At 51.0% G+C, this 26,148-nt stretch overlaps 11 protein-coding genes across 11 annotated transcripts; 7 read left to right on the top strand and 4 right to left on the bottom strand.

Annotated features, from left to right (window-relative positions):
- Window positions 1-10: 10 nt before the first annotated feature.
- Window positions 11-3,066, bottom strand: MYCFIDRAFT_177542 (uncharacterized protein; the record flags this gene model as incomplete). Its single annotated transcript, XM_007931306.1, has 17 exons — window positions 11-107; window positions 143-265; window positions 309-739; window positions 782-823; window positions 856-930; window positions 959-1,498; window positions 1,544-1,770; window positions 1,829-1,879; window positions 1,922-1,939; window positions 1,972-2,111; window positions 2,147-2,206; window positions 2,265-2,372; window positions 2,410-2,431; window positions 2,471-2,492; window positions 2,552-2,573; window positions 2,604-2,627; window positions 2,654-3,066. 17 exons carry the CDS (start codon window positions 3,064-3,066, stop codon window positions 11-13), a joined length of 2,415 nt encoding a protein of 804 aa, XP_007929497.1.
- A 22-nt stretch (window positions 3,067-3,088) lies between these two features.
- On the top strand, window positions 3,089-3,744 carry MYCFIDRAFT_177543 (uncharacterized protein; the record flags this gene model as incomplete). The annotated part of the gene is made up of 5 exons (XM_007931307.1): window positions 3,089-3,103; window positions 3,130-3,260; window positions 3,285-3,436; window positions 3,478-3,704; window positions 3,733-3,744. The coding sequence occupies 5 exons, from the start codon at window positions 3,089-3,091 to the stop codon at window positions 3,742-3,744; spliced, it is 537 nt and encodes a 178-aa protein (XP_007929498.1).
- A 183-nt stretch (window positions 3,745-3,927) lies between these two features.
- Window positions 3,928-8,637, top strand: MYCFIDRAFT_177545 (uncharacterized protein; the record flags this gene model as incomplete). The annotated part of the gene is made up of 18 exons (XM_007931308.1): window positions 3,928-3,974; window positions 4,005-4,079; window positions 4,119-4,193; window positions 4,225-4,542; window positions 4,579-4,625; window positions 4,666-4,796; window positions 4,820-6,361; window positions 6,390-6,615; window positions 6,647-6,868; window positions 6,900-7,301; window positions 7,330-7,474; window positions 7,504-7,534; window positions 7,591-7,628; window positions 7,663-7,728; window positions 8,430-8,443; window positions 8,479-8,495; window positions 8,527-8,590; window positions 8,621-8,637. 18 exons carry the CDS (start codon window positions 3,928-3,930, stop codon window positions 8,635-8,637), a joined length of 3,477 nt encoding a protein of 1,158 aa, XP_007929499.1.
- Window positions 8,638-10,196: 1,559 nt separating this feature from the next.
- Window positions 10,197-11,893, top strand: MYCFIDRAFT_212089 (uncharacterized protein). Its single transcript, XM_007931309.1, has 3 exons — window positions 10,197-10,659; window positions 11,044-11,298; window positions 11,353-11,893. Exons 1-3 carry the CDS (start codon window positions 10,311-10,313, stop codon window positions 11,661-11,663), a joined length of 915 nt encoding a protein of 304 aa, XP_007929500.1. The 5' UTR covers window positions 10,197-10,310; the 3' UTR covers window positions 11,664-11,893.
- A 293-nt stretch (window positions 11,894-12,186) lies between these two features.
- Window positions 12,187-13,743, top strand: MYCFIDRAFT_84640 (uncharacterized protein; the record flags this gene model as incomplete). The annotated part of the gene is made up of 1 exon (XM_007931310.1): window positions 12,187-13,743. The coding sequence occupies one exon, from the start codon at window positions 12,187-12,189 to the stop codon at window positions 13,741-13,743; it is 1,557 nt and encodes a 518-aa protein (XP_007929501.1).
- An 864-nt stretch (window positions 13,744-14,607) lies between these two features.
- MYCFIDRAFT_177548 (uncharacterized protein) lies at window positions 14,608-16,807 on the bottom strand (the record flags this gene model as incomplete). The annotated part of the gene is made up of 15 exons (XM_007931311.1): window positions 14,608-14,691; window positions 14,778-14,933; window positions 14,963-15,014; window positions 15,048-15,106; window positions 15,138-15,371; window positions 15,405-15,546; window positions 15,575-15,646; window positions 15,728-15,749; window positions 15,778-15,872; window positions 15,906-16,168; window positions 16,202-16,429; window positions 16,470-16,560; window positions 16,593-16,649; window positions 16,685-16,741; window positions 16,776-16,807. The coding sequence occupies 15 exons, from the start codon at window positions 16,805-16,807 to the stop codon at window positions 14,608-14,610; spliced, it is 1,644 nt and encodes a 547-aa protein (XP_007929502.1).
- Window positions 16,808-16,847: 40 nt separating this feature from the next.
- MYCFIDRAFT_177549 (uncharacterized protein) lies at window positions 16,848-17,796 on the bottom strand (the record flags this gene model as incomplete). The annotated part of the gene is made up of 9 exons (XM_007931312.1): window positions 16,848-16,888; window positions 16,930-17,056; window positions 17,121-17,142; window positions 17,184-17,322; window positions 17,360-17,396; window positions 17,423-17,559; window positions 17,641-17,661; window positions 17,722-17,732; window positions 17,786-17,796. The coding sequence occupies 9 exons, from the start codon at window positions 17,794-17,796 to the stop codon at window positions 16,848-16,850; spliced, it is 546 nt and encodes a 181-aa protein (XP_007929503.1).
- A 1,277-nt stretch (window positions 17,797-19,073) lies between these two features.
- MYCFIDRAFT_177550 (uncharacterized protein) lies at window positions 19,074-20,773 on the bottom strand (the record flags this gene model as incomplete). The annotated part of the gene is made up of 12 exons (XM_007931313.1): window positions 19,074-19,100; window positions 19,131-19,220; window positions 19,255-19,347; window positions 19,385-19,397; window positions 19,424-19,492; window positions 19,524-19,581; window positions 19,608-19,632; window positions 19,658-19,676; window positions 19,711-19,905; window positions 19,960-20,017; window positions 20,056-20,071; window positions 20,102-20,773. The coding sequence occupies 12 exons, from the start codon at window positions 20,771-20,773 to the stop codon at window positions 19,074-19,076; spliced, it is 1,335 nt and encodes a 444-aa protein (XP_007929504.1).
- A 680-nt stretch (window positions 20,774-21,453) lies between these two features.
- MYCFIDRAFT_84643 (uncharacterized protein) lies at window positions 21,454-22,140 on the top strand (the record flags this gene model as incomplete). The annotated part of the gene is made up of 1 exon (XM_007931314.1): window positions 21,454-22,140. The coding sequence occupies one exon, from the start codon at window positions 21,454-21,456 to the stop codon at window positions 22,138-22,140; it is 687 nt and encodes a 228-aa protein (XP_007929505.1).
- A 242-nt stretch (window positions 22,141-22,382) lies between these two features.
- Window positions 22,383-22,982, top strand: MYCFIDRAFT_84644 (uncharacterized protein; the record flags this gene model as incomplete). The annotated part of the gene is made up of 2 exons (XM_007931315.1): window positions 22,383-22,411; window positions 22,667-22,982. 2 exons carry the CDS (start codon window positions 22,383-22,385, stop codon window positions 22,980-22,982), a joined length of 345 nt encoding a protein of 114 aa, XP_007929506.1.
- A 2,135-nt stretch (window positions 22,983-25,117) lies between these two features.
- MYCFIDRAFT_84645 (uncharacterized protein) lies at window positions 25,118-26,071 on the top strand (the record flags this gene model as incomplete). Its single annotated transcript, XM_007931316.1, has 1 exon — window positions 25,118-26,071. One exon carries the CDS (start codon window positions 25,118-25,120, stop codon window positions 26,069-26,071), a length of 954 nt encoding a protein of 317 aa, XP_007929507.1.
- Between the last annotated feature and the right edge of the window lie 77 nt (window positions 26,072-26,148).

The following is a 26,148-nucleotide window of genomic DNA, read 5'->3' on the forward strand; positions in this document are numbered from 1 at the left end:
CAGGATGATATCAGTACAGTATGAAGTCAGCCCATGAATGAGATTCAAGGTCGATGTAGCCTAGGTGGAAATCGGATATTGCAGGACGTTGGAAGATACTTACTGTTCTATGCAGATCTTGAATTGTGCCTCTTACATTGACAAGAACCGATTAAATTGGACGTAGGAATGTGAGAATGACCGCGGCGCGGTAATGAATGTCGAAAGATTCACCAAGAACTCACCGTGTCCAGCACGATGAGAGTTAATGAAGTTACTTACCAATCTTGATCAACCATTGCTATCCTTTAAGAAGATTGTCCTTCAACCGAGCTACGGCCTGCGGGTTCCAAACAGTGTTTGTTTCTAGGTGCGCATCGACCGTACTCTCTACCGGTGGTGGTCGGCAGCACGCGCAAACTTCGGTGTCTTCCTCGATATCTATAAGATCGGAGTCGGTTACCTCGTCTGGTATGCCAGTAAGATTCTGTTCGTTCTCTACGAATGCAGAGAGCTCCCAGAGACCTACAAAGCGTTTCTCCTCCTCCTCCGGACGACAGTGGACTGTAATTTCCGTGAAGTCGTTCTTGAGCTCGAGTACCTGAGTGACTTGGAGAACAACCTGCTCCCTGATGCTTTCCTCGTATGCGGTGAGCGGACGTGTATCCATGATAGGATATAGCTTGTCCCTGATTCTTGACAGGTGCCATCTGCAAGCGTTATCGATCTCGCCTGCGGCCTTGCCGACGTGGAGTGAAGGCTAGAGACTAGAGACGCGGCCGATAAGCTAATATTCGGGAACCCAGAGCGGGACGAATGAGAAGACGCCGCGTCGAATCATTCGCTCTGCGTTGGGCGCTTCGAGGATCGTGATACCGATGGAGTTGAGGAATTACTTGTCTGTGTCAGTGAATCTCGGATCTTGGGCGAAGAGTTCGATGGACTTACATCCTGGACGGTTCTCCTCGAGGAAGTGGACCATATCCATGAAGAGCGCCAACTGCTCGAGCGAGATCCGATTGTTGAGGCTGCCTAGTGCCATGCAGACTGCTTTTGAGATCTGCCAGCCCCCCTTTGGAGTGCTGGATTGCAGTTGACTATGCAGTTCTGTCTTGATTCTTGACGTGCGCCAGTCCTGCTGGGCGGTTTTCCACGACGTGGGGAGATTGGTGTCGATGCCGAATTCTCGTGCCGTATTGGCAATAAAATCAGTTTGAGGCTCGGCCATTTCAGACTTCGCGTTGTCGATTTTGTTGGTGCTCGTGATGGTGGGAAGTAGCTGAGTTGTGGAATCGTTGTGCGATGACTGATTGGCCGATGTACTCATGGGTAACGGTAGTGGTTGGTTGATGAGAAAAACAGATCTCGGCGGTCCCAGAGCTGCATTCCATGCCATGACAGAGATGTGGAATACAATGACCATTGTAGCAATGCCTTTGATCGAGACATCAATGACAGAGGAATGGAACACAATAGCCTTGGTAGCGGTGCTTTTGATCGAGACAGCAATGAGAGAGGACTGGAACACAATAGCCTTTGTAGCGGTGCTTTTAATCGAGTGAACAACGAACTCTTTGTCGCGTGACAAGACTCCAAAGGCTAACCAAAGGCTGTGAGAAAGCCGAGAATGTGCCGATTTCCGAATCTGGGCTGTCAACGAACCCCTTGGATCCGGGAGAAATTCAGAAGCCAGAGGCCGTCGTACCGAGTACCTAAGTGATGTTAGTGCGACCTGTGTGAACAGATGCTCTATACCTTGTATCAGTGATGCGGAGCCAACAACATACTCAGCTGCCAGTCCAATAGGTCACGATAGAACGTGGTAGTAGAAGGTTCCTAGCTTAAAAACTTCTGAAAGGAGCAGTAGAGCGGGCGCTCGGCTTGTATCTCTCGTAGATATCTACTTCAAGAAGGATCTTAGAGAGGTAAGGTAATATTTCACCCAGTCGCTCTCGATAGACTATCTTGTGACGTTGCTTCGAGTGTCGTCACACGATTGATGCTTATGCAAATCGTGGTTTCGTCTATGATCGTAGCTGAGTAGCGTGTAATCGCCAAAGGTAGTGCATCTCTCTCCTGTATAGATGGGTGTGCAAGCGTTAAACAGAAATGAAGAGGGAACTTCGTCATTCCTTTACGCCACCGTTATTTGCTAGCCCTCTTTGACTTTTGATCAAAAATCTCTCTCACCATTCTTGTCCACTTACACATTCTTTCCAAATCTCGCCTCAATCCCATCATCCTCCGCGGCAAAGGACCGCCGAGCAAACGTAAACCGCCATCACAGTACCATCCGAAGGGATTCCAATCGCTCACTAGTCAATAAATGCCGAGTTGATTCATACTTCCACACCGAAATCTTCCCATCCCCCATCAACATTTCACCTATCCCGCTAGGGGCCAAAAATCATCAGCTCCTTCTGATTGCACGCACGCCCCTTCAAAGCCTCGCCTTGATAACATCATCCCCCAACGCAATATAATAATTCACCAAATCCGAAGACGAAGTCACACTAAACATCAACCTCGTCCCCAAATCAACCTTTAAATAATCATTCCCCTTATACGTAACCTTGGTTCCAACAGGCACAGTCCTACCCCATCAAGAAAAAAAAAATCAGCACTCACTCTCCCCTCCCAACCCCTCCCTCAAGATAATTGATTTAATACTCACACATTCTCCCCCCTCGCACTACTCGCCTCACTCCTCCACCTCAACCCAATCGTCTCACAACTCTCAAACGTCTCTAACACAGAATACTTCACATCCGTAACCAGATTTCCACTATACCCTTCCCCCGAAATACTGTTTTCCAAAGCGGCTTTGTTGGGATATACGGGTGCAGGATCGCCGAAAGATGCGCCTTCGTCGTAATAGGTGAAGTTTTCTGAGATTGTGGAGTCGATGAGGGCGAAACCGGTGCCGTTGCCGAGGGAGTCGGTTTGGAAGATTTGGAGCCAACGGAGGGCGATGTTGGAGGCTTCGGGAGAGTTGAGGCATGGACAGGAGGAGGAGAGGGGACCGCAGGGGTTTGCGAGGGTGTTGGTGAAGAGAGTTGGGAGGAGGAGGAGGAGGTGGGGAAGCATTGTGGGTGATAGTTAGTATGGGATGTTGTTTACGAATGTGCTGCGCGAGAATTGTGGTTGAAGGTATGTCTTCTCGACTTATTCTTCTTCTTCTTCTTCTTCTTCTTCTTCTTCTCGATTCAACTGCGTTATAATCGTCCAGTTATAAGCCAACCATATATCGTCAAGTCAAAGTCGACGTCGAGCTCCAAGAGGTGATGTCTTTTCGAGTGTAGAAGCGATCGTCAATGCGTCATTTCGGCTCGCATCCCAATGGTCGAGCTGTATCAAACTTCATTGCTACAGCTATTGGCTTGTCAAATGGCCCTGCTTTTGCCTGTTCCTGGATGCGGGGTGAAGTCAGACTTCCGGATTGGGAATTGGCGGCGAGGTGTGCTTCATGTAAATGAGTTGTTGGACGGACATGTGAAGAGGATCACACTCCCAACCTAATGAAGTTTCAACAAGATGTCGTGCAATTTTCTCCATCTTTGCCGTCTCGGCCGCATGATCCTAATGCCAGCCTTCTTTCCTTGTCAACGCAGAGTCGTATCCACAAAGCTCCCAGCCACAAATCCAGAGTACCCGCGGAATCTTCAGCGGATTTGCATCGGGATAGTTTCAGTTTCCACGATGGGCTCCGATCCATTTCCCCAAGGGTAAAGTGCGAATCAGCACAAGATCGAGCCGCCGACTTGAAATGATGCGACGCCGAAGTATGCATGCTCGATTTGGAGGAGTTTGATGCCATGATGTAAGACTAGAAATGTTGTGCTGATGACTAGAGCTCGGGCTACTGTTCTGGTAGGCTCAGTCGGCGCCGAATGAGACTCGCAGAACTCCGGCGGAACTGATTAGGAGGGAGAGGTAGCCGTTTAATCGATGGAGGAGAAGTATGTAGTGGCGAAAGCAAACGGGTATTACGGCGGGTAGAATAAATGTGAAGAGGTCTTCGGAAGTTGCATGCCTGGAGGCAGTAGTAGTAGGAGTAGCATTCTCCAAGCCAAGCCAAGCCAAGAGGATCACGGGTGCGCGTGATACTAAGCAGATGGCAGATAGGCTGCAAACGCCAGATTTGGTCGCCGCGATTTCTTTCGAACGGTGTCATGGAGCTCTCGCGTAGACACTATACAGTCCAACAAAATGCTGTTTCGGAGTAATGTGCGCTGGTTTCGCCAGTAACGATCCGCTGTACAACATCGCTAAGCCTGACCCCGTCCTGGAGCCTGTCGATATGTCCTCTAAAGACCTCCCTCATTACTGTCCTTCGGATGACGAAGCAGCAGGTGACCTGAGGACTAGGAGGCTGGGTTATATGCTACATACTGTTCCAGGCTCCAGCATATGTGCCAGCTTCTGGGCGCGGATCTCTGCTGAAACGCAGAAGTGCACTGCCGTGGGAGACAAGAGAGGTTGTGGTCTCGTTCTGGTATTCCTCGAACCTATCCATATAGCAACAAAAGGTCGCCGAGTTGCACTGGCCCAAAACCACGTCCAGTGAGTAGTGGAGACGATCCGACGTCGGCAGATCAGCAGGAAGGTCTTCAGGATCATCGAAGACGTGCAGCTCCCGGTCACCCGTGCCTCGATCGCGGCGGATCTCGTGGGATAAGGAACAAGCTGTCCCTATGCTCGGAATTCCCATCGATCAAATGGCGCCAGGTAGAACAGACATCTCGTGCCACCAGGAGGCCTTCTACCGAGAGGAAAGACGCGATGGATTCCAGGAGTTCTACCGGGAGCCTGGCGAAGTGGCAAGTTTCCTGTGCTTGAGCCATCGAGGGGGCGTAGCTACGCTGACACAATGCGTCTAAGGAGGAGTGGGGAGGATGGCGAGATGGACAGAAAGAAAGGGATGAAATTGAAGTCTAAAACCGAAGGTCTGAAATTGAAGGGCGGGGGCGGGGGCGGAGGCGGAGGCGGAGGCGGAGGCGGAGGCGGAGGCGGAGGCGGAGGCGGAGAACCTGAGAGGCTCAAAATCTTGGCCCGCCAACACCACGACTTCTTTCACTCAATCGACCTGCCACCACCAAAGCCGACGCTCCCACTCCTCCAGCATATCAACAACATCGCAGCATTCCCAGCTGCTACACGGCTTTGCACACTGACGCTCATGTCGTCAAAGTGCGACACTCCGCCAAGCAGTGATATCGAACAGTCTCCGCACCTCCCGCCCTCTCCGCCCCTCTCCCCAAAGCCTTCCGCCGCCCCGATCGCGCCCGTCGACAGACTCATTGGCATTCTGAAGCTCCGTCGTGCTGGACGACTTCCTCTCGCAGGCGATTGCCAGTCATTCATACTCGACGGCGGCAGTTTTGAGGTCCTCGAAGACCGAATAGAGAAGGAAGGTCTCCTCCCCTACTTCGAAGACAAAGTCCGCTACGACTACCACGGGCGCCGATTTACCCTGCGCATGCCCAGCGCCACTCATGAACGGTTCATAGCTTCGGTTGAGGATCTTATCTTTGCTGGAATCCAAGAGGTGGCAGATCGACTGGCGGAAGACAAGCAGGATGAGATTGCGAAAGCGCTGAGAGGCATAGACAAAGGCCGAAGCACGACTCTGGAACTGCACGCCCCGAAGCTGGAGAATAGCAGCCAGGAGAGCGAGGCTGCGGAGAAAGTAGTGCGCAGAAGTCCAGATGCTACGTTCTATTGCAATGCGGGAGAGGAGGGAGCGGAACTGCCAGCGCTGGTGGTGGAGGTGAGCTATTCGCAGCAGAAGAAGGATTTGCCCAGGCTGGCGGAGAGCTACGTTATCGACTCCAAGCATGCGATAAGATGCGTGCTGGGACTTGACATTACGTACAGCAATGCAAAAGGGCAAGCGCCGAAAGATCACACTGCGACAATCTCAGTCTGGCGCCCGGATGTCGAATTCGATGGAGATGGAGAAGAGATTGGAGTCTGCGCATGCGATGTACACGAGATGCCCTTTCGGGGCAGCCAGGGCATCACCTGCGAGGGAGAGTTACAGCTAACGCTATCTGACCTCCTTCCAAAACCGATCATGCAAAAGCTACCAGCGACTGCCTACGACGAGCACATTATCATCCCATTCGGCGATCTCGCAGCTTCCCTCTACAAAGCTGAGCTCGTCACTACCGCGAAACCACCGAACCCAACTAAACTAACACCAAGGAAGTTCCGCAAGCGAAAGCGATCGCCTTCGGAAGAGCTGTCTGATGAACGAGAGTCAAGGTACCAGAAGCTGGAGAAAGCAGACTCGGAGAAGGAGCGCAAGGTGGATCAAGATTGGGAACAGCCACGACAGCGCGTGAAGACGGAGCCATTGCCAGGGACACCGACTGAGATTGTAGAGCGCAGAAGGAGCAAGCGGACAGCTAGCGGGAGAGCCGTGGGTGGTGCAAGCTGAAGATGTGGACTTGGTCGATGACCGCCGACGACATGCCAGACGCAACCATACCGATCATTCTGCTCCCGTCACCCCCAGTATACGCTCTCGCCACGGCAGGTTGGAATCTGCTTCTACAACACAGGCCTCCCATAGCAGTTCTAGTCATGCTCGCGATGCTCTTGACAGTCCTGACAGAGCTGCCCGTGAATCAGGTCCAACTTCACGCCTCTCGGAAGTGTTGAGCTCCAGTATACGATTCTGTGCAACTGTGGCTCAATGTGCCTCGCATTCGCGCTGAACAGCATGAGCCTCAGGCGGAGAGTACTGTCAGCCTCGATCACGGAGGGAACACAAACACGCTTGTGTTTGTGCTGGAGCGCTGCCCACGTTCCCATGACTCGAAGGGTTTCAGCGCGGTATGGAATGTCGCCAATTGCCTGGATCGGCGCAATACGAGCAAGCTGAGTGCCTCGTGCGACCGTCACTGCAGCATAAGAAGATGCCATATTTACAATCAAGGCACAATTTCAAACACTTCTTCATCGACATATCCGCAAGATGTTCCACATAGCTTCTTCTGTCGTGACCTTTGCCTTCGTGGCAGGCATCGCCGCGCAGGATTTTGATCTACCGTCGTATCCCACTTGCACCAAGACCATCACGCACATAGCCTCGGAGTGCTGTCCGCCAGTCCCAACCGCCACCGCAACTGCTTACACGGACTGCGGAGGTTGCGCATTGACGACCGCTTCCGTACCTCTTCCATGTTTTGCCCCATGCACAACGACGGAGACGGCGGGAAGAACAACAATCACCAAGTGCAGCGCATCACCAACTCCTTCGACGAGCAAGGACGACAGTCCATGCACCAAAACCCTCACCGAATTCCAAAATCCTTGTGGAGGATGCTAGAGCTATTCCACGAGTACGTACCTCTATAATCCATCCACACTTCGAAACCGCATACCGTAAGCTAAATTTTTTTTTGCCCCAGGTTTCGTGCATTCCAGTACCTTCACCAGCGACTGCAGTGGATGTTCGCTCGCTAGCATCACTACAACACACGCCGATGTGGGCGTTTGCTTGAGGGCAATGGCAAGGGCAAAGCGGATTGTGTGTCCGCATGGCGAGGTGCAGATTTTTACGGATCGGGATACTACTAAGACGGTGACGGCTTGTGCTGCGAGGAGTCGGACTCAGATCACTTCCGTGATTTGTGGATGAGGTGTTGTTGTAAAGGGCTTGATAGGTTCGTCAAGGTTTGGCTTATATGAGGTTAAGATGTGTCTACGGCGCGTTTTCGATTTTCTGTGCTTTGGATTTTTGTGCATATATACTCTAAGGCGCTCGGGAGTCGCGCTTATACTTAGTATAGGGCCTAGGTAGAACTTAGCGCCGATACGGTTTTAATATTAGAGAGGGTATTATGCTTGTTTTTTATATCTTTCTATTTAGAGTAGTAGGTACGTCTACGCCTATAAATATAAAGAAGGTTATTTTTTTTTTCTCGTTAAGAAGTTCTAAACTAATAATAAGAAGGAGGAAAAGGAAGAGGACGACATATATAAGTATATAAGCGCGTAGGTACTATACCTTAAATCCTAGGCGATTAGAAAAAAAAGCACTCGTCTTTCTTTTCTTCTTACGCGTAATAAGGAATAAAATTCCTTATACTTAACCGGGCGTACGTTCTCTACCTATATATAGTTATATAAAGGTATATGTCCGTCGCGAGAAATATACTTAAGTTAAAGGCAGAAATCTTCGAGGTATATTAAGCTCGGAGTAGGATAAAGTTGCGCTAGAGCTAGATTTGGTCTAAGGATGTCTAGTTTAACGACCTCGAGGGGTGCTTAGATGTTAGAGCAGAAGTCGCTTTATTAAGACCGAGATATCGATAGGAATATAGGAGTAGGGGTAGAAGTTTAGTAATAAGGGCTCGAAGAGGAGGTAAGCCCGGTTTATATAAACCCAATTTAGCGCCGTAACTACCTGCTACTAATAGGCATGCGTATGGCTTGTTCAGATCGCTCTCCTCGGGTGGATTTGTAACATGAGCTTGGAACATTACTTAGCATATGTTGCGAAGTTCGTGAACGGGAGTCCGTATCTGCAATTGGGAGGAGGGTTCTAGAGGAGTTGTCATTAAATCATCTTCCAAAAGAGTTGGGAGGGGTGCCGAGACGAGTGAGGTTGAACAATGAATGCAGCTGTCAGGCCGAAGGTGGTTATAATAAAGCATAAGCGGCGTCTACTCGGACATTGTTCGGCATTTGCCCGTTGGATACACCGGCGGAACTCATCAACGTTGCCTATTATACCTGTTGCAATTTCGAGCAATCCAAGTTCTCAATCTTTGCGTACCATATCACGCTCAAACTTTCCGCAAAACTTGCATCTCGGACATCACAGAGCTTGAGAATTCGGGCGTACCTGTCTCGGGTGAATCTCCAGCAAGGACAAGGTCAAGACCTTCGGAATCGTTCATACGGAAATTTCCTGCGACGAACAAGTTTCTTGTCCTTCATCATCATCAGACCAAAGTTCGCAGTTCGGACATTTGAGGAAAAGCAGAAGCAGGTCCGAGAGCGGTGTCCTTGATCTTGGCAGGACACCTCGGACAGGTCTTGTTTGAAGTGCTGACGGCTGACCGGTGAACCTTGGCAAAGGGAAAAAGTAAAGTGTTGTGAGGAGGTACAAAAGGCCGCGCAAGCAGAGGTGCTGTCAGCTGAGTGGTAATAAAGGTCTTATGTACGCTCAACGTCGAGGCAGGATTTGTGCTGAGGAGGGTCAGCGGGATGGTACAGCTGAGTGCATTGTGGGAGCACAACAGCGAGCACGAAGACGCCCTTCTGGGTGTCCACGTATGCCTGTCGACTTGGCATGCTGATATGACAGCATGGCTGGGAGCAGATGGGAGAGAACAATGCATGAAACAGCCGGTCGGCTTGCTCTGAAAGGCCGGAGGAAGGAAGCGATCCTGCAGCACACGTGAGAGTCTACTGTACCGATTGCCAGAATGGAGATGATGTGGTCTGACGGGAGGCCTGAGGAAGGAAGTTGGTAGGAAGAAATTGTTGTGCTCGCCCAAGTTTGGTACGCACTGCCCTGCCAGCCCATTCTTCCTTCTGTGCAGAAGATGGTTGCGGTCCGACAGGCTGACTCTCATATGTGAGGATTATTATGAAGAAGGGGAAGACAATTTTGGAGGAGGCTCTGTGAAGGTTTCGAGATCGGATGTCGGGCGATCGGTGCGGGTACTGGGATCGATCTTGGTATAGCGTGGTCGATGGGTGAATGGTTCTCATGAAGCACTTTACGCATATCAAACGGGATTGATCGATACCATCAATGATAATATGGTCCTCACCCAGACATTCACTCTCATCAAGCAGGCCAAGATGGAACACAAGCAACGCAAACATCGACACTGCCAAGAAGTTCATCAACGGCTCTCCATCGGCAGCGCTCAAAATAGACCAGGGGTTGTGCTGCTCGGGCCGGCCAAAGCTACAACTCCTCCTCTCTGTGCTGCAGACTTCAGCCTCTTCCTGCAAAACGTCTGCGCTTCCATCGATAGAACCCACAGTCGATCCTCCACACTTTTGTCCTGCAACGTCCAGTCGAATGCGTCTGCCGGCATGACGCGTATTCTCCGACGCAGGATGGCAGAAGTGTGCAACAGGCGTTCCGTGGCACTGGCACTGCGCCTGGTCACGAGCAAGACCACCAGATGTATATGAGAACAGCTTCAGCCCAGTGAGCCCCATACCCTCTCCATCCTCACCTCCAGCATCATCTCCTAGTCGCTTTTCATCCTTACGTCTCTTCGAGTCCAGCCGAAGCAGCAGTATAACATCAGTGCCCTTTACCTCTACCAGCAAAACACCTCCACCCAATCTCCACCATGAAGCAGACCATCGCAGCGACTGCTCTCCTCTCCGGCCTCGCCGCCGCTGTCCCTCAATGGGGCGGACACGGCGGTCCTAACAATGGCGGAAGCTGGGGTGCGGGCGGCCCATTCGCCGGCTTCCCATCGTGCGTTTCGTCCTGCCGCGACAGCAACGCCGATTACAGCAACTACAAGAGCCTGTGCACGAACAACGACATGCTGAACACCCTCAACACCTGCGTCGACGACTCATCCTGCAGCGACTCCGAGAAGAGCGACGTCAAGGAGACGATTGCCCAGCTGTGCGCAAACTCGGGCGCGACCATCACCGCGGCACCGTTCGCCTCGTACTCGGTGACGAGTGGTAAGTGGAGCACACACACATCACCGCCCGGCGGCGCGTGGGCACCAGGAGCGTGGGGACAATGGGCGAGCTCTGCGGGCGTGAGCGGATGGCCGACGAACACGGCGGAATGGTCGAGCTGGGCGAGCGCCAATGGCCTCCCAACCGCAACCTCCGCATGGTCGTCTTGGGCATCTGCAAACGGCTGGGGACCTGGCCGAGTCGGTGGCGGTGCTGGCCATTGGCCTACGTCTGCCTGGTCGGACTTCTCCTCGTGGACCTCTGCTGCTGGTCTTACCGCCGCGCCACCCAACACCGCCGAGTGGGACTCCATCACTTCTGCCCATCCCCTTCCCTCCGACCTCTCCTCGGCTGCTGGCTGGTGGCGTGCTAATGGCTTCCCAGGCGGCTCTGCATGGCCGACTGCGTGGACCACAAACTCCGCCTGGGCTTCTGCTGTAAGCGCATGGAATGGTAATGGAAACGGTCGTCCAGGCTGGGGAGGCCCAGGTGCTGGCGGATTCGGTCCTTTCGGACAGCATGGTGGTCCAGGCGGCAACGGCTGGGGCGCTGGACCATGGGCAAGCAGCGGTGCATGGACAAGTGGAGCGTGGACTAGCTGGTGGGGAACCAAGGCCTGCCCAGCAAGCACATGGTCTGGTGAGTAAACACAATCATCACACGTTTTTCCGCAGCCCCACTGACTTCTTCCAGGCTGGACCGATGCTTCCTGGTCGACTTCCGCCCCATGGACCACCTGGTCCGCATGCACTGCTCAAACCACCGCCACCACCACCGTCACCGTCACCACAACCGACTCCTCCGGCTCTTCCATCACCTCCATTAGCACCTCTTTCGGCATCCGTGTCGCCGAGGCCACCTCCGATTCCAATGACAATGACAACGACAACGGCAATGCTGCCTCTTCCACCAACAGCGATTCTGGCGCCATGCCAACCAACCGTGCCGTTTTTGGCGCTGCTGCTGGTGTCTTTGGTGTCGTTGCCGGTGCCCTTGTGCTCTAAGTCAATCAGGATTTGATACCATGAAAAATTATCTGGGTCTCAACGCATTTGCTTGGCGCAACGGCACAGGAACACATCGTAATGTTGATGCGATACCCACCTTGAAAAGAGTCGGAATAGATTGGAGATGTGTTCTATAGTGAGCTCGACGAGGATGATTGAATGGAATTATGATATGACTTTTTTTTGAGCTAGAAAAGAATGAAATGCATAGTGTTGGACTCATGCTTAAGCTTTGCATCTTGGATTGCATTTCATCTCAGTTTTCTGTTCTGCCGCGTTTGTATCTTCGACAGCTCTTTGTCGTTCCTTGTGGGCTGGATACTGGTGGCCTCGCGGTATGCATGAAGGTACGAAGCAGATCTATCTTATTGGCTGAATCTATAGCAGGAAACGTGCGCGCAGGTGAACTCCACCACCAAAATCAGCGGCTGTGCTCAGCAGAGTGAGAACATGAACATCATCTTGTCTTCGCGCCACGCAGCTTCTCGTTTTCATCAACATCACTGACCACCTCTTCGACATGGCAGAGTCAAGCAGCTGGCACGATACCTTAGAAATCCGCCCTCGCCCCAACCAACAACCCCCAACCCGCGACACCGCCCTCCCCGAAGCTACCATCACCGCTACCGCTCCCCTGGCAGCCATCTACGCCTCGAACACTTTACAAAACACATCCGGAAGTAGCGATATCCGAATCCTCCTCCTCGCCCCCTCCCGAAACCCTCACGCAAACCTCTCCGGAGCCTTAACAGTCATCTCCCTGCCCAGCTCCGAACAATTCGCATACGAAGCCCTCTCATACACCTGGGATGCCCCCCTGCATTCCCACGGCCAATATCTCGGCGTCGGAACTCTCTGGATTGAAGAGATCCCGGTCTGCATTACGGGAAATCTTAGCGCTGCACTCAAACGGCTCCGGCAGAGGGATCGGGTTCGTGCCCTCTGGGTCGATGCGGTGTGTATGAATCTCGAAGACCATTTCGAGCGTGCGACGCAGGTGCATCGCGTGCCTGAGATTTTTGGGAGCGCTGTACGGGTGATTGCGTGGCTTGGGGGGGATTACGAGAGTGGTGGTGGTGGTGTTGGGGAGGCGTTTGTTTTGGCGAGGTCTGTGAGCCGCGAGATGATGGATTGGGATGGTGATGGTGATGATGGAGAGGACGGGAGTGGGAGTCTGGAGGATGGTGATGTGCGACAGCTCTGGGAATGTGTTATGCAGAGACGGTTCTTTCAACGAAGATGGGTTTTGGGAGAGCTCGCTTGCGCTGACAAGATCTTGTTCGTTTGTGGCGCGGCTTCCATCTCGGATCAGGACTTGCTTGCGTATATCGACGGAGCGCATTGGTCGACGTTGACGGATTCCTTCCAGTCCTCGGATCTTGTCCGCTTTTTCGATCGCCTGAGAGGAATGAAATCGCAGTCTATTCTGGATATCCTCTACACGTTCCAAAATTTCGGGTGCAGGGACGATAGAGATCGGATTGCGGCTTTTATGGGGGTTTTTAAGGGTTCGATGGGGAAGTTTAGGATGAGCTACGATGTTGAGTGTGAGGAGCTTTATTTTTTGTTCGCGGGTTGTTTGATGGAGGATCGTAATTGCGTTCCGCAGCTTCTCCAGGCCGCTGCGTTTCAAGCGAAGGAAAGATTTGAGACGGGTGATTCGAGGCTACAGACTTGGGTCCCGGATTGGAGAATGAAAGTGCCCAAACCTGCGAAGAATTTTTGGTGGGGGAGAGGTGGAGAGAGATCTGGGAGTATGGACTTTCAGACATTGAATTCTGGGGTTTTGCGAGCGGAGTTGCCGTTTTATGGTTACATACACAAAGGCTTCTCGCAGACTGAAATGGCGTACGACGAGAATGCTATTCTCCCGATTGATGGGGATTGTATTTGTGGGCCTATGTGGAGCGATTTCGAAATTGGGGAGGAGGTGGAGGAGGAGGATGTTGAGGCTTGCTATCTTGTCCTTAGACCTGCTGACGGCGGTTGTTATACTATTGTTGGGTTTTGTGGGGTGTTTCTGGAGGGATTTGTTTCAGTGGGCGAGAATGCGGTCAAGGAATTTTGGATCGCGTAGGGGATCATTGGGATTGTATTGTGCTTGCGGATCTGGCGAAAGGCTCCATGTCTCGGCGTCGAGAAGGAGATTCGGCAAAAGTCATGAAATGAGAAGTCTTCTTGTAGATACCTTACCTGCAACTCTCGGCGGAGGAATGGAAAGGTTCAAGGCGTGGAGCGAAAAAGCTTTACCTTTGCTATTTCCGCTCAAGCACGGTCCGATGAACCTGGAAGACAGTCTCGAGCGTAGTCACAGCTGTGACATGCTGGTGGTCAGCGCCAGACCTTCCTGCCTGTAGCCCTAACTGGAATCAATGCTGCCTAGTTCGGAGAGGACTTCATTCTGGCGCTCCCGGGAACGGAGACAGGAGATGTTATACGATACAGGAAGAAGTGGTCTCAGATGCCCTGAAATGACCGAGACACTATGGTATCAGTTCATGGCTAGAATTCGACCGTCGAGCAAGCAAAGAGCACTAGAGTCACTTCAGCCCGTTATATAGCAGCTCACCTTTGAGGACCAAATCAGGCCTCCTTCAATCAGGAGCCCGTATACTATCCTTCTCGAGTTGCATTTCAGCCTATTAGCAGTTATGCTCTACGATAAGCCTGATTCGCGTAGAGCAACTACGTCTTCACGAGGAGACCTGGTTCCCCTAATCACTTGACGTCTTCTTCATCTCGCAAAGCCAATTCTGTGCTGTTCCAAGTGTAGCTAAGCTGAGCCGCAAAGATGCCTTAGAAGAGCACGACCTAGTAAAAGGAATATATATTTACGCTCTCCGAAATCCCTATAGAAGTTATTATATTATGCTTTCGGATCGTATCTAGATTTAGGCACAATCCTATCAGGAAGAGTTAAATTTAGAGGAAAAGCCACAAGCTAACATACTACATTAAGCTCTCTACTACTTCGATCTTGAGCCCCGATCTCGTGCTGCCCGGGCCGACTCGTGATAAAAGCACGCTATAGCACTGTCAATAGCGAGATCTAGCTAGTAATAAGACTACGGACTAACGTCGACTCTAGTGCTCTCCGCTTGCCTGTTTCACTGCGGGATTTCTCACTGCGAGACTCTTTTCGAAGTTTAGTCTAGTATCTACAAGCGGTTCAGGGGAGTCGGCAGACGGGTTGTTCTTAATTCTGGAAAATGAAGCCGGTTCGCAACTGCTAGGATTGACGTGAGTCTCCTGTAGCACTACCGGCTTCTAAGAGACAAGTGTCGTCGAAATTGTACGCGACTTGAAGAGCGTAGAGCCACGGCATGAAGAAGAAGAACGTTCTTGTCTCTACATCGAATTCACATCCTAGCGCCAGCGTACTCATTCTCATTCATGTTTTCCTTGGTCCACTCATCTATGTCTGTGTGATGCTGCTTTTTCTTTGATGCTGTATGCAATCTCGTCGCCAACGTTGACGTCGTCAATGACAGGGCGTCGCTGACCCGAATCGTCGCGGCCTGCGCCGTCTTCGCCTAAGTGGCTGGAATCGTCATTGTTAGCCTCTGGCGCCTCTTCTCCACCGTCCCGAGGAGCGTCGTTCTCTTGTAGGGGGTCGCCGTTTGGGTGGACCTGTTGCATATTCTGCGTGACGTACTGGCCTGGGTTGTACACATCGTTGTAGCAGGTCGTGCTCATCGCGCGTGCCTCAACCTTAGTTCAGCCCTTAGCGGTGAGAACAAAAGCCTCACCAACCTCTACGAGCGTCATTCCGACGCTAGCCTCAAGGATCTGCTGCGTGAACTCAGTGTTCAACGTCGTCTTGATGCGTGGAAACGCGACAGGAATTGCGTCGGCGAGCTGGGCGGATGTCAACGGCTCTCTGGCGTAGAGTAGAGCGTAGATAGGACTGATTGAAATGAGAGTTGTGCAGCGTCAGCATATACAACCAAAGTAGCCCCCGATCAGTAGAGAGTGGACAGCTATACACTCGCTCTTCGTATATAGACTGCCCCTTCTCTGAATAATGCAAGAACAGAACTCAGTTAGTATACCAGCTGCACAGTGCCCGCTCTAGAGCTAGAGCTACGTTGGGCTGGACTTCAGATATCACAAGTTCTCTCGTGGGCTTGAAGGAGTTGCTTGTCGATCAGCTCGTTGCGCGTGCGCCAACCTCGAAGGCGCTGTTTCTCGAGCTTCTTCTCCTCACTAGAAGGGACTGGCTGTTACTTGAATTGTGACTCGATGGGAGTGGCGAGGAACTCAGAGGTAGCCAGCGTGGGCGATTGCACCAAATCGATCAATGTAGGCGGTTGCGGTGGCGCGCTATCCGCTTGCCGTGGATTCTGCACGTCTGTCGATGGCGCGCCTTTTGGCGTAGCAGGATTGCGACTTGTCGGCGCCGAACGTGATGGTATGGATGCTGACGCCGCCTTCAAAAGCCGTGAGTCTTTGTTGTCGCGTCGGTCGGTAGGATTGTTGGCAATCAAAGCGTCTACCTTTGCCTGTCAGTCGTCCTGTTCTTTCAACCAGCGCACCGCTCCCTTAGGGGCGTCAGGCCGTCGGCGGGTTGATGCGGAGGCGAACATAGGTTCCCAGATGATCCCCTGTTTTTCGCGACGGGACACCCATTTGTCGACCTTCGTATGTCGGTCCGGTTCGTCGACGTTCAACTGCAAACGAGGATCTATGCGGTGGTAGGCTTCGAGCAGGCGATTCGACTTCGTTGGGGGAAGCACACCGTCGAATACTTGACGCAGGTAGGGCTGATTGAGATGTGAGCTGCTCAATGTCAGACCCGGCAACGAAGACGGTTTTCATATCGTGCTGCTTTGGGTGTATATCTGGGCGCCGCACGTCAACTTCTCCTTCGTTGAACAATATCAACAGCCTTCGGCTGGGAAATCGGTCACATGCTGCGGGTTCCACAGAAGAAGGCAGGTTATCAACGACTCCACATCCCACAGTTCTGTGGGAAGTGAGAAGCTTCACAGGATCGTATGGCTAGAAAGAGCCATCACAGGAAGGATTGATTGATATCTGAGATGCTTTGTATCGGATTTAGTAATGGAGATGGCCTCGAAAATGTAGTGTCTTCAGTGTAGATCTAACGGTCTCATGCGGGCGTTCTTCCTTCCAGGCATGGCTATAGCAGGCTTCGCTTGCTCTTAAAGTCGCCTTGTATTAGTCCCAGGGAGGAGGGAAGCTTGTCTCTGCCTCCAGATCTGGGGATTTTGGTTAAAGCTAGGTAGTCTTGCTAGGCCACTTTCGCAGTTAGAATACCTACCACATATGCCACAAATGACACAAAGTGCATAGTCTAGACCTGCATCATCGAAACAGAGATAGAAATAGTAATCTGAGTGGAAAGTTATCTTGCTCCCTACCCGTCTCTTTGCAAACTTATTCCTGCTATCGCTCGGATAATATACGGGCTGCTGACAGGCAGTTTTGCACAAGAATTGGACCTGTTAGAAAGCTGAACACCATCCAATTTTGGTGAGAAAAATGCTACTTCACTACGGCGTTCTCCCGTTAAGAGGTTGTATAGCTTGTGCCGGAGAGGAATGAAGGTGCTTTGTCTCAGCTTCGGTGGATAATACTGATTGAATCCTAATAGCAGTGAGAATGCCGCCGTTGTATCGAGCCAACACAGTGCCTGACATTATAAGCACTTCATGGAACTGTTTACGCACGAGATGTCTCTCTTGATGGATACGGCCTCAATATGGCCTGGATGATATATGAGTTGCTTGGACCCAATTTTGCAGTAGAGGTAGATTTATTTGTCGGTCAAAATCCCCAAGTTCCGGTGAGGCACAAGCTGGATCACTAGACCACGCTCGCAGCGGCGACAATAATAGCCTCTGTGTGATGAGATCCAGGGCGCACTGTCCTATTAACGGTGGTCGGGAGAGCAATGAAGGGAATAGTAGCAGTAGAGAGTTGGACGATTACCTATAGCGCTCCTCTAAACCCTCCCTTTGCAGGAACATTGCTACAAGTTAGCACAGATGGCATTAATATAGCTCAGTGCGTTTATTTAGGAGAAGAGAACCCATTTCAAACCTAATACTTGTGAGAAATGCGCTAACTTACCGGATTACACTCCGACTAATCACCGATATAGCATGTGCTAAATAAGATCTAGAGAGTAGTGTGCTAGTATTGGAAATGAGATATTTATAAAGAAGTAACCGCGATAGTAAATTTAGTAGAGACATAACGCTCTTTTCCTAACTCCTCTATCTAAAATCGCCTATATAGCATACCGTAACTGAAATATAAGCAGCACGGCGATAGTATTAGAGAAGAAGCAAGCTAGATGTTCTCTAAAATTAGTAAAACCTGTACTATCTTACTAGCTCGCGCTTACGCCGAAGACTACTATAGATTTATACGGAATAAACCTAGGCAGTATAGACTTACCGTTAGCAAAGCAAAAGCCCCTATAGAATATTAACGAAGTAATACCTAGACAGTTACCTATATAGCTCTCCCTAGCTCGCTCTTCTCGAATACTCGCTATAGTATATCCTAGCTAGTATATAGGCAGCCTACTACTAATATTAGAAAGGAAGCAAGTCTATTCTAGACCTCGAGTTAGGGTTCGTAGGGTATTCTATATTGTCTTACCTACTATAGCTTATCTATAAATCCTAATATAGTTAGGCTAGGTTGCTACCTAAACGGTATAGTATTACTATTAAGGAAGGAGGGAGCTCGGAAGAGAAGCGATATAATAACGATTTAAGTAAAGACCTATATCGTTCCCTTTAGCTCGGTCTCCTTAAATACTTGCTATAGTATCCTATAGATAATACGTAAACTGCTAAGTATAGGTTATCGCAAAGAAGCAATCTACTTTCGAATACTAAAAGGAGAAGTTAAAAGGTATTTACTACTATATTACTACTAGCAGCTTATCTATATACGTAGAATTATCTAGGTCGGGCTGCTTTCCGAGGTTTATAGTCGTAGCATAGTAAAGAAAAGAAAACATCGGAGAATCGATACGTACTATATTTAGGTAGAGATATATGTTACTCTTAGAGAAGGTCGCTTTATTAGGCACTAGTTGTTATATAGACCGCTTAGTATAGGTTTTCGGAACGAAGCTAGCTAAGACTTCGACCTAGAATAGGACTACTTAGTGCAGTTGTCGCTATTACTCTTTAAGTTTCTCTCGGTATAGGATTGTCTTAGCATTCCTTAGCTAGTATATAGCTAGCTTAGTCTACTATCTCGAGAGGAAACAAGCGGTTTTTAATCCTAAAATAGCACTATAGGGTATAGTTGTCGCTATTACTCTTTAACTCTCTCTCGTTAAAGGATTGTTTTAGCATAACTCAGCTAGTATATAGCGAGCTAAGCCTACAATCTTAAGGGGAAAGAAGCAAAATATCGACCTCAAATCGGACTACGCGGTGTGGTTGTCTTCATTGCTCTTTAAGTGTCTCTCGGCACAGGATTATTGTAGCATGGCTCAGCTGGTATATAGCTAGCTTGGTCCTCGCTTTCGAGACGAAGCAAGCTGTATTTCGACCTCGAATCGGACTACGTGGTGTAAACGTCGCTATTACGCTTCAACTGTCTCTTGGATTAGCTTTGTTGTAGCATGATTCAGCTGGTATATGGCCAGCTTAGTCCACGTTCTTGGAAGGAAGTAAGAGAAACTTTGACACTAAAACTGCATCAAGAAGTGTAGTTGCCGCCATTACGCTTGGACTGTCTCTCAACACAGTATTGTTATACTATACCTCAGCTGGGACGTAAGCAGCTGACTCCACGTCCTCGGAGGGAAAACAAGCTGATTTTGCCCCCCGGAACTGCTTCATAGGGTGTAGTTATCGCCATTACGCTTTAATGGCTCTCAGCTTAGTATTGATGTAGCATGCTCCAGCTGGGATATAGATGGCTTAGTCCACGTTGTTGGAACGAAACAAGCTGATTTTGGACCCCAAAACAGCTTCACGGGGTGTATTTATCGCCACATCACTGGCCAAACCTCGTCTATGCGTTAAGTCCAGTTGCGCTTAATTGCTACATAATGGGCGTAGAGACCAACTCAGCTGCAGAGCTGTCAGCTGAAACATCATTGTGAGGAAGGCAAGAGGGAAGTGTGCGGAGGATGACAACATCGAAGACTGGGAAGGAGAGAGGGCTAATAGAGGACTGAAGAACATTGTGGAGGATCATTGATGGCGTCTGCGGCAAATCATCCCAGCCGCTTGGTGGCATTCTCATTCAAAACTCGGGAAAACAGGATACAAATCGTGCCTTTCGGCGAATGCACTTCTCCTTATCTCCTCTAAACCTCCTCTCCTTTCCCGCCCAGCATACGACAGTCTCCTCTGTGAGCTTTCGCACCATCCTTATCTCTCCTCCTCACCCTGCCCGCTCTCCGTCTACTGGCGGTCTGCAGCAGCCTTTGCCACTGCCTTGGCTCGCCTGGCCTCGTTGATTCTCTGGTGTTGCAAGTACTTCTCGTACTTGGGCTTCTCGATCGCCAGCTTCTCCTCCACGTCTTTCCGCAGGCCAGGGAGCAGATCGACGGTGCGGTCGAGGTCCTCGACGATCTCGGGAGAGGCGTAGTTGCCTCTGAGGAGGTCCCAGACGTACTGGTGCACCATAGTGCCGTATGGCGTGAAGGTGGGGTGGTGTGGCCTAAACACCTCGTGGATCTTGGTCATCGAGAAAGGGGTCACCTTCTCGTGACTGATCTTGTACGCGATATTGTTGCGCAGGTAGAGCTCGGCTTCTGGCGGCTCAAGGTACAGCTTCCGAGCAGCATGCCACACAAGGCAGCGCTCGCCGGTCTCGATGGCACTCACGAGCCGAATCACATGCTGGTCGCGGGCCGGGTCGAAACGGTGAATCGCCCGGAGGACGATTCGGAGGGCGGCGGGGGCAGCAAAGCCTTCTGGCAGGTCGATGCGTCTGTTGTTCTCGTCGGGGACTTCGGCCTCTGTGAGGAAGGTCCGGAAGGCAAGGGAGTGCTTCTCGAGCTTCGCGCGGTTGACCTCTGCGACGAATTTGGGCTCGCCATCTTCGACAAGGAAGACGCGTACGGTAGCTGATCGCAAGTATTTGGTGGTGGTGGCGGCCATCTCTGCTTGTTGTGTTTGTGTTGGTTGTGTCGGTTGTGATGTAGTTTGCTTGTGATATGCTTTGTGCGAGAGATGGTGGCCGAAGAAAGGAAGAAAGAAAGGCGAAGCTGGAAGAGCGAAAGCTATTCAAAGCCAGCCAGCAGCAACGGAGGCAGCCGAACCTCACGCGATGCACGAAATTGATTGCGTGCGAGTGACAACATGAAACACTAGCTTGAAGCAAAGAAAGCTTGGGATTATAAGAGCAGGAGGGTCTGATCGACCGTTTCTATTGGGATTCATTCACTACAATAGCACAATCGGTCGCCTGATCACTACCACGTTATTCACACATGAAGAATCAGTATAGGAGCCGACAATATCCGTAGCTCGTGATTCAAGTACTGCTCTCACTTTCACTTGGGTGGGCCTTTCACAAGCCAAGAGCCGCGTTTGCTTACGCGCTAGACCCGACGTAGCCGCTAAAATGGATCTACATAAGTCGCATTCTCGTGACGAGTCTTCTTCCAAAAAACTTGCAATCCAACTCTACCTTCGCCAACCACGAACAACATCGAGCAGCACACCATCACCACCCACCCCATCCCGGAACTTTACTCATCCACCCAGCAGAAGCAGTACGTCTTGCAATCGAGATTCATTGAAGTATAAGCACTGACGAGCCGATAGAATCCACTACAATGTCTTCCAACGCCGCCTCAATCTACGTCAAGCACAACAACGGCCGCGTGGAGCTCGTCGCGAAAATCGACAAGCAGAAGCTATGTCTCTTCTCCCGCCACGCCGACCGCCGCTTCAAGAGCGCGCCGACTCGAGACAGATCCTGCACTGAGCCCAGCCCTTTCCTCGTCCACCAGCCCGCCCACCTTGATGTGGACATCATCCCGTCCATTCGCATCATTGTGCGCTGGATCGAGGAATACGACGAAGCCAACCCTGCTCCTCTCAACATCTCCATGATCCCAAATCCGCCCAGCCCAGGCACTCTCGGCCCCTGGATCGGGCCAGATATCAAGCAGGCGGTAGACCTGTACTTTACCTGCTTCCACATCTTCGTCGACCGTCATCGTCGCGGCGACCTGCTCCACCGGCAAATCAAGGACTATACCAAGCAGTCCTCCATCAGCCTCAACGAGTTCCAGATGATCTCCGAAATCCTCTCGTTCGATACCGCCCTTATCCACAGCATGATGAATCAGGTCATCTACGACTCGATCAAGGGGAAGAGTGTGCCGGAGTGGGAGAAGATCAAGCAGTATTGCATTGAGGTGGGAAAGTGGCAGGAGATGTGCAAGATTGCGGAGGATATTGTGAAGAAGATCCAGGACGCGAAAGAAACGGATGCGGGTCGGAAAGGAGCGGCATAAGATGCTGCCATGTGAGAGTGGCGAGGAGTCTTTTTTGCTTGTGATAGCCGTTAATAATGCATGATCATCACATGAAGTCCCAATTACCATCTGTTTTTCTCCTTTGTCACAAGCATTTTGTCCTTCTCGTAGGGTATAAATCGGGCAAAAGTTCGCACCTGCTTCTACGGTATATGCATTGTACAAGCTCACGATCTCTAGGCTGGGTGATGGTACGAAAGACATATACTGGAGCTTAGGCCATGGTGACGGCCACTACGACTCACGCAACGTAAGATCATGGGAATGGTCTCCTTGCTATGCGGCACTACAACCTCCCGAGTTCACAAGCAACTAATACTATGAACGATATTTGGTGGAACTGAAGCCGCTGTGAACGCCACTGCGATTCACCAAACCTAAGAGTTTATCGATTACTTTCCTGCCTGGCGACATATACAAGCTTTCGCCTTCCCAGGTGACTCATTCAGTAAAGAACGACAGGAGGGCGCAAAGAAGCCATGGACTGACACTATCCGATCACCAGCCAAGCTGCTCCTGCCAATCAGGCTGGTCCTGCTAACCAGACGGAGGAGGAGTCCCACTCATTGGTGGCAACGGCAAAAGCGACTCAAATAACGGACGAGCTGGGCGATGAATTCTCGTGGAAGAGCCTGGCAGCCGAATCTGAAACTCCAGAGAACCAGGCATCCAAGCAACCGAAAGTCATGCTCTACCGAGACACAGCAGTCCAAACCGACTTGACCGATCCGCTCATTGAGTTCCATGCCAGAGAAGACCAATACGTGAAGGCCGCTGCGACTCACAATCTTAGTACAACAGCTACGACCTCCTTACTCTGACCCTTGTTTGAGGTAACGACTTCGAAGGTAGCTGATACTACAATGGACCAAATTACTGAGATATAGAGTCTCGTGAACATTGATAGTGCTCACATATTCCAGCTTCGTAGCATTCTCCTCAATCGGCATTGTGTACAGGGTACCGACAGCTGACCCGCCTAATGCTAAAAGGCACTGGAATACCGAGGGATGGCGGCAGGTAAGAGCTATACCGCTTTACTTTCTTGATCTCTTGGCCTCAATCTTGTTGCGATATGCAATATCCATGCCAGAAGGCTCTCAGGCAGTCCATACTGAAATGGATGGAAATAATGAGAGACGTACGCCTGTGAGGATCTATACGGCTTACCTGGCCTACTCTCTCCAGCTTAGACTCAATGTCAGGGCAGCGAGTTCACAGTCGAGTAATACTATAGTAAGCCGACACACTAAGAGATAAAATTCAGCGAGTCTCAGTACCGCTCACACACCTTTTTTGCCAAGCATTCGCCTCTTCGCTTTGCATTCTGTCCAAGCCAACGAGCCTCGGGACGGCGAAGCAATCGATTCGAATAGCCTTGGTGCGACAGACGGATATGGAGCAGACACCTACGCCACTCTGAAGTGGGAGTTACGGGAGAAGACAGATTTAAGCGTCTTCAAACTCCTCGTAGGCACCATTCTTCACGAAGGCATCCATGTGATGGTCTACAAGTACTCGTGTATAAACGAGATCTCGGTCGATGGATTCGACAAAGAATCGGGTCGTTAGGGGGTAGCTTCTGTGAGGCCGACTTGGACCTGCCCGCGCTCACATCTTTATCCGTGTCTTCGAAAATGAGGATCCCCTTGCTTAATTTCAAGCGATGAAAGAACTTGGAGAAGATACTAGGATTCGCTTCAACATAGGCCGGCGAAAGGCAGTGCAGGCATATATCAAACACCGCAGCGGATTGACGGAAGTTTTTCTCGTTAGCTAGGAGGCATGATTAGTGTGTACGCTATCGACGTGGCTCCACAATTTGCACGAATGATTAGGCGCATCCGACTAGGCTTTGAGGAGAAATTATACGATAAGAGAGATATTTCTGCGAAAAACTTCTTGGATTTGGCTCTACGAAGACCTCTTCTCGGATTAGTAGCGGGCTGATATCGCTAGAGAGATCTTAGACCTCTTACTCCGACTAGGTCTAGTGTCAGAACGACATTGATTCGCACCCCAGAAAGTGCAAGAACTCGGCTATCGAGCGAAAGAAGTGACTGCTTCATAAGCGATGAGTGCGATGAGTCGGATGAGCTCTCAAGCGTAGACTCTTAAGATCAATTACCCCGTGAGCGCTAAAGCAGGCCCAAGCTTTGCCACGATGTCTTTGTCACGGTCGCTGGATCTCAGCCGATGTTGCTAAGCCAATCAAAGCGATTCGAAGTCGAGCGACTGGATGAGAGGTCGTCTAAATACCTCGCCGTCGTGCCCCTCGTTGAAGCTGTCGGTCGCGGGGACATTGTTTTTCGTGTTCCAAATGTTGGGAAAGGCCGAACCGTGCCGTGAACGTAAAGCATGTCTCTCATACGTGCACTATCCTTGTGCTCTTCAAAACGTCTTGCATACTCAAGGTCCCAGGTCAAATCTTGACTTGGGTAAGGAAGGTAGTCTATAGGGTCAAAACGAAGGTAAGGAATGAGAAAAGCGCGAGAACTCAGCTCCGTTGCTTTCGAGACTATAATTCGTCATCAATACCGGAGAAACTGCTGGTGGAGGCGATGAGAAGCTCGATGGCCCTGTTGCTTCTTATCGAGATATATGCCAATGCGGCGGAAGGTTGACGTGCGGGTCTCGTCATATATGGGCTGCAATGGGCAATTCGGCGTACGGAGCGTGACGATAATGGAATGTTGATCTCTTTAGCTTTCCTGATCCCCGTCATCTCAAGAGCTTGTATCGACCTCACCTCTGACAGTCTTGGCATTGGCCTCAGGCTCGGAGAATTCATCGCCGCCGGCCAAGCTCACTGCCTAGCGCCGGCAAACTCAAACGCCATCAAACGCCGATGTTGGTACATCAACATCCCGGCCCAGACACCCGCTCTTCTTCCGACATCAGCGTCTCGAATTCCTATCAAGCCGCGCCAACTCATACAATCTCGAAAGACGCCAAGATGAAGCTCCTCTATCCGACCTCTCTGGCCCTCGATGTCAGATCCCTCGAAGGGTTTGCCGCATCTCTGCACCCATACGACGTCAAGCAGCCGATCCCGGAAGATCTCATCGATGCGGAAGTGCTGGTGACATGGTGCAACTCGGCAGACAACCTCAAGGATGCTGCGGCGCGAATGAAAAACCTCAAGTGGATCCAGTCCCTCGCCGCCGGTCCGAACGACGTCCTCAACGCCGGGTTTGATGCTTCCAAGATAACCGTCACAACCGGATCCGGCCTCCACGACTACACTGTCGCCGAGCACGCCCTCGGTCTTCTCTTGAACGCGGCCCGGAAGTTCTACGAAATGCGAGACTACCAGCTCCAAGGACTGTGGCCTCAGCATCTGGGTGGACCTCAGCCGGACAGGCCGAAGGGCAAGTTCACCAGCTTACGGGGTGCGAATGTCCTTATCTGGGGCTTCGGGAACATCGCCAAAGTCTTGACACCGCATCTCAGAGGTCTTGGTGCCAATGTCAAAGGTGTGGCGAGATCAGCTGGCGTCAGAGACGGTGTTGAGGTGCTCAGCGAGGATCAGTTGCCGAAGGTCTTGGCGGAGACGGATGCGCTGGTTATGATCTTGCCGGGGTCTGAGAGTACCAAGAATGCTTTGAATGCCGAGAGACTGAACCAGTTGCCGAATCATGCCTGGGTGGTCAATGTGGGAAGAGGAACGAGTGTTGACGAGGATGCCCTTGTGAAGGCTTTGAACGAGGATAGAATTGGCGGCGCGGCGTTGGATGTTTTCGTGCAAGAGCCGCTGCCGAAGGAGTCGCCTTTGTGGACAGCGAAGAACTGCATCGTCAGTCCTCATGCAGCTGGTGGACGGCCACAAGGAGCGGAAGGTCTCATAGCCTACAACTTGAGGAGGTTCCTGGCCGGCCAAGAGCTCAAAAATGTGATATCAGGTGAGTGACACATAGATGCATTAGACGAGTAGCTGAGATCAAGCACATTTTCTGCTCTTCAAGTCCCAGGAAGAGCAAATTATCA

This window comes from Pseudocercospora fijiensis (genome assembly GCF_000340215.1).
Source record: "Pseudocercospora fijiensis CIRAD86 unplaced genomic scaffold MYCFIscaffold_7, whole genome shotgun sequence".
Taxonomy (NCBI): Eukaryota; Fungi; Ascomycota; class Dothideomycetes; order Mycosphaerellales; family Mycosphaerellaceae; genus Pseudocercospora; species Pseudocercospora fijiensis.